This window comes from Ciona intestinalis, chromosome 8 (assembly GCF_000224145.3).
Source record: "Ciona intestinalis chromosome 8, KH, whole genome shotgun sequence".
Taxonomy (NCBI): Eukaryota; Metazoa; Chordata; class Ascidiacea; order Phlebobranchia; family Cionidae; genus Ciona; species Ciona intestinalis.
The window spans coordinates 1,378,862-1,389,386 of NC_020173.2; the positions used below are offsets into that span (position 1 = coordinate 1,378,862).

General features: G+C 33.3%; 1 protein-coding gene across 1 annotated transcript in view; it reads right to left on the reverse strand.

Annotated features, from left to right (window-relative positions):
- Positions 1-1,768: 1,768 nt before the first annotated feature.
- The window catches only part of LOC100175290 (beta-mannosidase), an 11,891-nt gene continuing 3,134 nt past the window's right edge, over positions 1,769-10,525 (reverse strand). The window contains exons 7-19 of the mRNA XM_002125741.5: positions 9,945-10,051; positions 9,393-9,545; positions 8,876-9,065; positions 7,921-8,074; positions 6,748-6,937; positions 6,145-6,364; positions 5,476-5,620; positions 4,871-5,151; positions 4,469-4,579; positions 3,975-4,074; positions 3,281-3,424; positions 2,821-2,971; positions 1,769-2,361 (exon numbers count right to left, since the gene is read on the reverse strand). Of these exons, the coding sequence (XP_002125777.3) occupies positions 2,133-2,361; positions 2,821-2,971; positions 3,281-3,424; positions 3,975-4,074; positions 4,469-4,579; positions 4,871-5,151; positions 5,476-5,620; positions 6,145-6,364; positions 6,748-6,937; positions 7,921-8,074; positions 8,876-9,065; positions 9,393-9,545; positions 9,945-10,051 (2,175 nt within the window). The 3' untranslated portion in view covers positions 1,769-2,132. The remainder of the gene's footprint in view (positions 2,362-2,820; positions 2,972-3,280; positions 3,425-3,974; positions 4,075-4,468; positions 4,580-4,870; positions 5,152-5,475; positions 5,621-6,144; positions 6,365-6,747; positions 6,938-7,920; positions 8,075-8,875; positions 9,066-9,392; positions 9,546-9,944; positions 10,052-10,525) is intronic.

Genomic DNA, 10,525 nt, shown 5'->3' on the forward strand with positions numbered 1-10,525 from the left:
TAAAACTCTTCACTAAAATATATAGAACGATCCGACAGACGCACTCACAGTTTCATTCACAAAGTTACGATAGTTGCTGAATATGTTCTCACAGTTTTTCTCTAGAGGGCGTTTAATGGTCCCGTTTGGGGAGTGATTAGAAATCTAAGCCCAGTATCTCGTGTGGTACTGTAACGACTAGGCGATAATACTGACTCATACAGAAGGAATTTTGTATCTCGAAACTGTGGTAAACAACACTAGACGAACGGATTTACCGACTTTTTAAATACTCCGAACCAGAGTCCGTATAAATGTTTATATACCGACTCTGCTCCAAAGGAAACTGCATTATGTACGAACTAGATAGCAGTCGCGAACAGCCTATTTTGTTTTCATTTAGAAGTAAATAAAACGGCTAAAACAATACCTTCTATATTCTTTATATTACAAAGAAATACCCATTTTCGTTAAAAAACATGGTGGCTATCACATCTGTACAGACAGCAGAGAATCCTGAATCTTTGCATGAACCTACGTCATTGAACAAAAACTGAACAGGTGCGACATGAGAAATATAACAGCTGCATGTGATTTTGAATTACATAAAAGCGATGGAATGTCTGTGATTCTCTATGATTTGTAATGATGATAAGTAGATTATACAATCGTCGTAGAGAATTCACAAACATACGAACGTAGAGGCGCTATCTTACAGCACCTTACTGGAATAAACATGGCGAATATATTTGCTTAATATAGTATGGTGGGAGAAGACGAGACACTTTTAGTAGATCATATCCAACTATCATAATCGTGTTTTAAACAATTAACAACGGTCTATGGGAGTCGTGGAAATACGGTTTTATTATTCTTTGAATGTTCTTTGTTCACTACCAAATGGGACGAGGAAATAGAATGACAAAGCGTCCCATCTCCCCCCAATAAACTATGGTACAGCTCGTTTTTATGTTTTCCAGTTTTACTTTATTCTGACTCTGTTCTTTTGTCTAAAACTTCAAACCGAGACTGTAAGGCATAATTTGTAAACGCTGTGTTTATCGCGAATATGCTCACAAATGAATGCTTATTGGCCCAAACCCTGTTTAATTTAAGCGCTACGAGCACACTCTTATTACCTAAGATCCCCTGGGAATAAATGCCGTTGCCTTAAAGAAAATATAGTAGGATGGGGGAAGATGGGACACCTTTGTATTCTATTTTCTCGTACATTTTGGTAGTAAACAAAGAACATTCAAAGAATTATAAAACCTTGTCCTCACGACTTCCATAGACCGTTGTTAGTTGTTTAAAACACGATCAGGATATTTATATAATTTGTGCTAAAGGTGTCCCATCTTCCCCCACCACACTATACTACATTTTCCACGAAAAAAAGTGGCTCGCGTGCTAATTCGAATTAATGGCGAACTTGATTTTTAAAGCGTTTCGTGTTAACTAAGTCCATAATAATAATTAATAAATTCAATTTTCAAAAATAACAAGGATTGTTAACTGTCCCATCATATACCCTGTTAGCGAATCGTCAAATAACTTCTCTTCTGTTTTAACATATTTTTTTGGAATGTTGCCAATTGATAAAGTTATGACAATATTATTACTCATAAACCGCCATATGTTTTTATTTTTAAATATTGCATGGGCTATAAAAGCTATACATCGTTTAATGTTATAGTTTGTTATAAACCTCATGATCTTCCTATAACATGTGCTTACCTGAACACGTTCCTTTTTCTATTGTAATTTCCATTTGCTCTTTACAGCTATACTATAATCGTATTTATTCGTATAACATACTATTCTAGGAGTTAATGGCACTTCATTAAGTTATCTAAAGTCGACACAACTGAGACAATTTATGCTTTTAAACATAATTATTACAATCTTAATTTTAACTACACAATCAAGAGAAAATTGATTTCGAACAAAAAAATTACTAATAGAGTAACACTGTTGCTTTTCACCTGGAGTTAATGCATAAATTGGCAATGAAGTACAAGAAATTACAAAAAAATGCAACAGTGCAGCATGACACCTTGTAAAGTGCATTCAAGTTATGACAAATGAAACTTACTGCAAAAATCACCACATAACAGAATAGGTCAGTGAACAAAAAGGTGTTAACTAATTTGCTATATAACATAAAAGCGAATCTCCGTTTTCTTGGCTTGATGACCGTACCCCCGTTTTGACTGAATAAGAAAAGCCATAGCTTCATTATCAACTTGGAGTGACTCCGACCCCGCTGACGAAAAAGAACTTGTACTTGAATTACTGGTTTTATCAAGAGAATCTTTCTTGTTGTTGTTGTTGGTGCTTGATCGGCGCTTAATAGGCCGATGTTTATTCGGAGTGTTTAAACTGGGTATAAAATAAACATTAGATATATTTTAGGCATTATAATATTAGCAAGCGTTTTGTTAAACTTTGTGATCTAGACATAACAAGAACATTTTACAATGGAACTGTTTTGTGGGTGCATTCTTACATCAAAGTTTAAAACATTGTTGAAATATAAAATATTTTAAAATTGAAATGTATTGTGGTGTGAACAGTCCTTATAACAGGGTTTTTTGTTTTATACACCTTGCGCCAGCTAACATGTTACCACATGCGTAACTTTGCTGATTTGTTTTCTTGACAAATTAGACAACCAAATTATTGACCACTTGAATTGAGCATCCCCATTAATTGTTTCACTCATAGACAAATACACCCAAAACGGTGGCGGTGACAAGTCTTGAACCCATAACCTAGGAGGTGGCTAAGCCATTGTGAAGCAGACAAGCTAACCATTGTGCGACAGTGTACGGCACTTACCGCATAACAAGACAGGTGACTTGGACAGCAGCCAGCACAATAAAGAACATGCCTATCACTCCAAATGTAAGTTTAGCAGTGTCATTATCAAGCCAAGACCATTTCTCGTACACCACCACTACTATATCTTTACTGTTTTTTTTCAGAGGAACTGTTAAAAAAACATCATTATGCTTTTTTGAAAAACTGGTAATCTTTTAAAAGATCTTTTAAAAAATGGGTATTTTTGTGTTTATGACGGCACTAAAGTACAAAAGGCTGATCAAATGCATAAGTGAAAGAAAAATACGTATTTTTGTGTTTATTTATACGCATTTTTGTGTAAAAAATACATATTCTTGTGTTTATGAAAGCACTAAAGTACAAAAGGCTTAACAAATTCCTAAGTAAAAGAAAAACACTCTCAAAACCTTTGACAAGTTATAACCATCGCTAAATATAATTCTACTGTTCCACAAACCTTTGTCAACTTGGTGCATATCATTATATGAAGTGATGATAATTACAGACTTCAGTTTTTCTGCTGTTATTCCAGATTCCCAGGCATAAAATGTAATGTTAAAACTAGACTTGTACATTACTATAACATTTTCAGAAAAGCGTCCTGAAAAAAAAATTATTTAGAAATATAAATATAAAAAATAATATTATTAAGATCCTGTGCTGTTATGAAGGCTACTATCTTACACCCAAGCAGAAGTAATAAATTTACAAAAAAACAGTAGGTGTAAAACAAACATACATCTTTTTTAAAATATAATGGTGCCGTAGCACAGTTGGTTAGCGCGCCTGCCTGTAACCCAGAGGTAGTGGATTTAAGGCTCTTCGCTGCTACCATTGTGGGCGTATGTGTCCTTGGGCAATACAATTAACAACAACTACTCCAACCCAGTGGTTACTAATGGGTTTTCCAAATTATCAGCCACTTGTAAAAAATCCCCCCAAAATAATTACCCACAAAGTAACATAACTCCTAGCACGAGATGTATAAACACCCGTGTTATAATGACTGTCGTTTTCTGATTTCCGGCCACGCGAGGATAAAGTTACTTTTATTCAATATAGAGTTGTAATATAATGGTACTGTCTTAATAAGCCTGTTATACCAGAAGTTACATTTCTATTTATAGAAATGGTAGAATGCAGAAGAATACCTTTAATACCAGGTGTTTCCAACCACACAAATAGAACGGGTACATCAGATGTTAGGTTAACAGTGAAAATATCTTGTGCTGTCATTACAACAGATTGCACCTATATTAGTATAAAAGATGGTATAAAACACCAAAGTAACACGTTTATCAAAAAATCCTAGTATATTCAAACAACTGTATCACCCAAAACAAGTGCTAGTGGACAATTATTGTACATACCCTTATTTCCTTACATTAGCATTGCAGCCATTAACATCACACTTTATCACTATTACTATTTAATGCCACGTGGTATATTGCGCAACGATGTTGCAATCACTTTCAGTACTTTACAGTTGTCTTGTAAAGTGTTTTGTATATGTTTCCTTCATCTAACATACCTTAGCAGTGACTCTAGTCATCCCTTAGTTTAGTATAATAAATAAACTTTACACTGAACTTGAAATAAGTTTACGCTTTTTCCTCTAGACAGCAGTTCTACACATTCCAATTACCTTTATATTTGCCTTTGATAATCCATCAATGTTCTTAAATGGGACGGGGAAAAAGTGGGTCACTGGTACTTCTGTAGAGTTCAGTAGACTCACAGAAATGTAGCAGAGTTCCTGGAAAAAAACTATTATTTATGCAGTTTTAAACTCATCACTGTCTTACATGGTATGCTTATTTTAGTATAGGGATGTTCAAAAGAATTAAAACAGAAGAAAATATGCGTTTCAGGAAGGTGTATCAGGAGATGTTTGTTATAATCTGTAAAAATCAGAAAATTAATAAAATGCTATTTGATCAATGTAAAGAGTTTAAAACCAAAGAGATTAAAGTATGGTTTTAAATGTATTTAATTATGAAAGGTATTATAATCACATAATTTACAAGTTATCTCAAAATCCACAAACTTTGTATGGGCAGTTTCCATAGTGCAAAAGTGTTCCAACACTCTCCTGGAACAGGTTCAACGCGGTATGAGCCGGTATTGTAACTTGCTGTGAGAACGTGCCAACAGAAGAAAAAGTTGACCAGGTTCGAATCGTGACCACTACAGTGTCAGAAATGTTATTGGAAACATCAGACATGGCGTACACCTCCATAACTGTATCATCATCATATGCACTTAGTGCAACAGGGGCAAAAAAATCCTTTGCAAAATAATGAAGTGCTTTCCATTTGCCTCCGTATTCTGTTTGAAAGTTATTTAAAAAAAATATAAAGTCAGATACAATAGAAGTGCCTGAAAATTAAGACATGTTATAACACATGTGCTCTGTTTTATACACCAAGTACCAGCTTACGAGTTACCACGGATATGTAACTTTGTTTGCGTTTTTTTTCTGTATGGTTGTAATTTAAACAATGCTTTAGTGACCAGTGGGTTGGAACAAGCCATTGAGTGACTTGCCCAAGGACAAATACGCCCACTATAGTAGCAGCAACGAGCCTTGAATCCATGCCTTCAGGTCAAAGGCAGGCGCGATAACCACTGCGCCATTTATAACACACTTGCCTGTTGATGACCATGTAGGTGCCTCCCAAATATCATTGAGTTGCCAGTACAATGCACCCATAGTATGCCCTGTCCCATTCACCAATTCATTTCTACTTCTTCTGTAGAATTCGGTCTGTGCCTTGTAACATAGACCTTGCATAATCTGGAAAGAAATGGGTGAATTTTATGCTGTTACGAGAAAAATATATTTTGACCATTTTAATCTTTTTAAAAAATTAAAAAATATTTCTGTTTTTTTAAAAAAAATTTCTGAAAGATTGCCACAAATAAAATTAGTAGTCACTTAATACAAACCATTGAAAACACTGCTTTTTAGCAAACTGGGCTTTATTTTAAGTTAGCAAACTACAGTTTATAAGTTAATGAAAGTAACAACACTTTTAAAAAAAAACATTTAAAATACTTAAAATGAAATAATTATTTAAAAAATAGCCATAAGCTCGGATAAAGGTGGCTGCACACAGTATCCGGCGTGCGAAGTCAAATGCAAAGCCGTGTCCAATTCAGCATGTGGCAGCGAAATCCGGACAAAACGGACAAATTCGGGATACTGTGTACAGCCACCTTTGATATAAAATTGTTGTCACTGTATTGGAAGATACCAGTAAATACAAAGAAAAATAATGAAATATCATAGTAAAATGAATTCTGAATCAAATTTCAAACCTGAGTTAAGTATATCGTGTTGATAAAATCCAGAGTGGTATTTGCTGAGTCAGGAATCTGAAAATGCATCATAATCTGACTCAGCATTTGTTTGTTACCATCGCCATGGTGATTTCTGTGTTCTGACCAATCAGATGTTATGGTCCAGTCATTGGGCTCAGAAACTCGTTGAACTGCCTCAAATGAAGGCCAGGACTGAAAACCATACTCAGACGCGAATCTTTTGAAAAAAAATAAGTTTGGTTAAAATTGACATTATTACAGGATTTAAATAAAAATTAAATTTTAAAAACCCTGGTCACAGTAACTTCGTAAAATTTTTATGAAAACCTAAAAAATTGTTTTAAATAGCCTAAACTTAATAATGAAAAACTTGTTTTAAATAACCTAGAAAAGTAGTAATTAACAGAAAAACAGTTCTTTATGCATAATACCTCAAAAATAACACTCCAAAATATGATTTTGGTATAAATTAAAAATATACGTTTCTAAAATTCAAAGCTTTAGGTTTTCAATACTGCCATAGAATGGCCATCAAACCAAAATATATCAACCATAGTCCATACTACAAATACAATATACAGTATAGCAAACCTTACACACCTGGTTTTTGGAAACTTTGTCCAATCCAAACAATCATCATTGTAATTGTAATAATGAACATCTCCATAATGGACACTGTACGGATCCTTTGCCACATAACCTTCCTCTGTGCTTTCTTTACCATTAGTGGGACTTGAAGTTAGAAAAGGACGGGTCGGGTCCAGTTTATTCACAATGGGTTGAATAGTGTCTGTGGGGATTAAAAGCTTGTTACTCTGTATAAAACAATGCAAGTTTGGGGTTTAATTGGTAGTTTCGAGAATCTCACCCTGATCTGATGCTCATAGAGTTGAACAGGTATTGTTAAGTGAAATACAGTAAGGATTTAGTATAGAATAAAATTCCTTTGAAAAAGATGTTTCTGTTTGAATAAGAAACTGACGATGCCATTTAGGCGAAATATATTTCGCTAATACAACTATTGGTTGGACTTGATTTTTGTTTGCTAGGTTTTCTTAGCACCTGATTTATAAGAGTTTAAAGTACTCTTTCTATATTGAGTATAGTAGGGTGAGGAAAGATGGAACACGTTTAGCACATAATATTCAAATACCGAACCGTATTTTAAATCAATAACAACGGTCTATGGGAGTCGAGAGGATGCGGTTTTATAATTTTTGAATGTTATTTATTTACTACCAAATGGGACGAGAAAATAGAATGAGAAGAAAGGTTATAACAAAACAAATTTTTTATTTAACTCTTTGAATATAATAGCAAAGATCATGTTATTTAAAGACCGAAGAGAAGGGAATCAACAGCAAAACAACAATAGTTAAAACACGAGGTGGATAAAAAGCGAGAGAAGGCGTTTCAATTAAAAAGCGTGGCTGTTGCACCCAACATATGGTCAACTACAGTTGGCTGGTTTTTAGGACTTTTGAGTGTTAGAAAGTTACATGTTACTTATTTTTTCTTAGTACTGTTAAAATTTCAACCACTACATAAACAATTTAGAAATATGACTGAGTAACAGGTTCTTTTAGCCTAAATCTTTAAAAGCTTAAATATAATATATAAATCAACTACTAAAAGACATTTGGTGGGACAAGGCACTTCAGTTAGCTTTTAGTTGCTCATAAATCAATACGATGCAATGTTAACAGATTACACTAAGTTTTTTCATAACAAGTCCAAAATATTTTTTTTATATATATATGTAATTTTTTTTACCTGCATATAGTGCCACGTAATCCTTCTTGTACCTATCAAAGTTATCTGATGTGTTGTACCAGTTGGTTGATAATGCAGCTTCATTTTCATTGTTACCTGCCCATATAACTATGGAGGGATGGTGTTTCAACCTATTGACTTGGTTAAGAACTTCCTGAAAAAAGATAAATAAAAATAAATTAAAGTTTAGACTGAGTGACTAAAAGTGAAAAAAAAATGTTTTTCTGTTAAAAAATATTTTAATTTACATTTTTTTGTCACATTTACAAACATTAAGCAAAGAAACGTAGAAGAAAAAGTAATAGGTAGTGTGTGGGGTAGTTTGCCTTGTAGTTTAAAATAGATGTCTGCCTGCAGCGTTGTGTTTTTTGTTTGTTTGCGTAAGGTAAGTAGCAAACGTTAATTAATAGTAGAGTTTTGTTTGTGCGACTTCACTGTACAAACAGATACATATTACGGATGAGAATTTGAACCTATAGTGCGCAAAATTTAATATGGTTCAGGTCTGGCACACACACCAAAAAACTTAAAATTAAAAAATTTAGGACACACATTAACTGATATAGAAGCAAGTCTACTACTTAGAATTACTGAGCAAATTGTAAGAATATCGAAATGTAGGAAAAGGTATTAGTTAGAATGTTTAAACTTTATTGTCTTTTTTATTTTACTAAAGTTTGGGACAGAAATTTTTAAATTGCTTTACAACCTATTCAAGCATGGGGTCAAGTAAGGGTCAATCATGCGCACCACAATTACTATCAAATAATTTGTACACAACCAGTTAAATATGTAAAATATTCAAACTCAAAAACATTTCACTTATACATAAAGTAATCAAACATAAAAAAAGTAGTACGCAGAAATTAACACCAATAATGTTATAAAAACAAGTTCAAAACATTTTAGTGAAAAATTTTAGTCAAAAAATGTCTTTATATGTGTTATTGATTACCTGTGTAACATTAGATAGGAATTCACGTGAAGCTGGGTACATAGCACAAGCAAACATGAAGTCCTGCCACAGCATTATTCCATATTGGTCAGCTATGTCATACAGCCTATCATCTTCATACACCCCACCACCCCACACTCTCAGCATATTCATGTGGGCATCCCGTGCGGAGCCGAGCACGTTTTCCAACCTGCATGGAAATGTGTGCTAGCATTTTACAAATAACTACGCTGTATATGCCTTATGATATGTGTTAAATAAATAGAGTTAAAATCTTAAATACAAAAATTTGACTGTTTTTTTGTTAAATTATTAGAAAAACAATCTTTTTTCTATTCAATCCTGTTAAAATAATTGTATTACGATTACTAAACATGGCAAATCAAAAATTGTTTTGCCCTTTGCAATGAGAATAAATGTGTAAAAAAGCATTTATTTTTTAAATGTTCGGTCTTCGGTGGGTTTCTACATAAAGACTAAACTAGTAGCCTATTTAGTATTTATCATTTAAATTTACTTTTCAGTAGTTATTCTGTTTTTGAATGCATCTGCTGGAATCCAATTTGCTCCTTTTGCAAACACGGGCATATCGTTAATACGGAAATAAAAACTTAAACCACTGTCGTTAGAAATCTTTTCTTGAACCAGTTCTACTTTTCGGAAGCCAAATCTGTAAGTGAAAAAAAATAAAAAATTACCAGGCATTATTAGACAGGAATCAGCATGCTATTCTAATAATAAATAATAATTGTATATTTGTATCGCTTAGAATGAAAAAGAAACCATTGTGATCTGTTTACCGGTTTATAGGGGGTTCTCTGCCGCTTCTCTGTTTGTTGCTAACATTTCCTCGTATATTTATATGATTGCCAATGAATTATTTGTTTGTTCGTCAAAGTTTTATGTCAAAATTTAGTTGTGACAGGTAGCTTGTTTTTGGTTGGTTGTCGTCTAGCATTCTATTCCAACAATAAATGACCAAAAATTGTAGTTTTGACATAATTACGCAAACATATTTTCCAATTTTTCACTTTTTAATATAATTATTGAATATTTTTAACAAGCATACCTGAAGTGTTTGTAAGTCATATCATGGCCAGATGAATTATGGTAAACAGAGATGTTATACAGAGTTTGCAATCCATACCCATTAGGCCACCACCTTTTGAAACCAACCTGAGATTTAACGTAATATATACAAAGTAATTATCGAATAGCTGTATGTGTATGTAGTGGTGCAGGCAGGTCAAAAATTTTTGATAGACTTTAAAAAAATTGTAACATACATATAGCAGCTTGGGGTAAAAACAAAAAGGGACAACTTTTCATTCTGTTTTCTCATCCAATTTAGTACTAAACAAAAAACTTTCAAAAAGTTATAAAACTGTAATCTGACAACTCCCATATACAGTTGTTTATATTTTAAACCACGATCGGGAATTATATTTGGATATTATGTGCAGAAGGTGTCCCGTCTTCCCCCACCCAACTATATTCTATTTCATTCACTATAGTACGATATGCTGCTAAAAATAAAATACAGTTTTGTATTCTGAAGGAACATGCACACGCCACATACAGAATAATATTTGTGTCTGTTTTGTACAATTGAAAAATGCTTACAAAGCAATCAATACCAGTACTACTGTG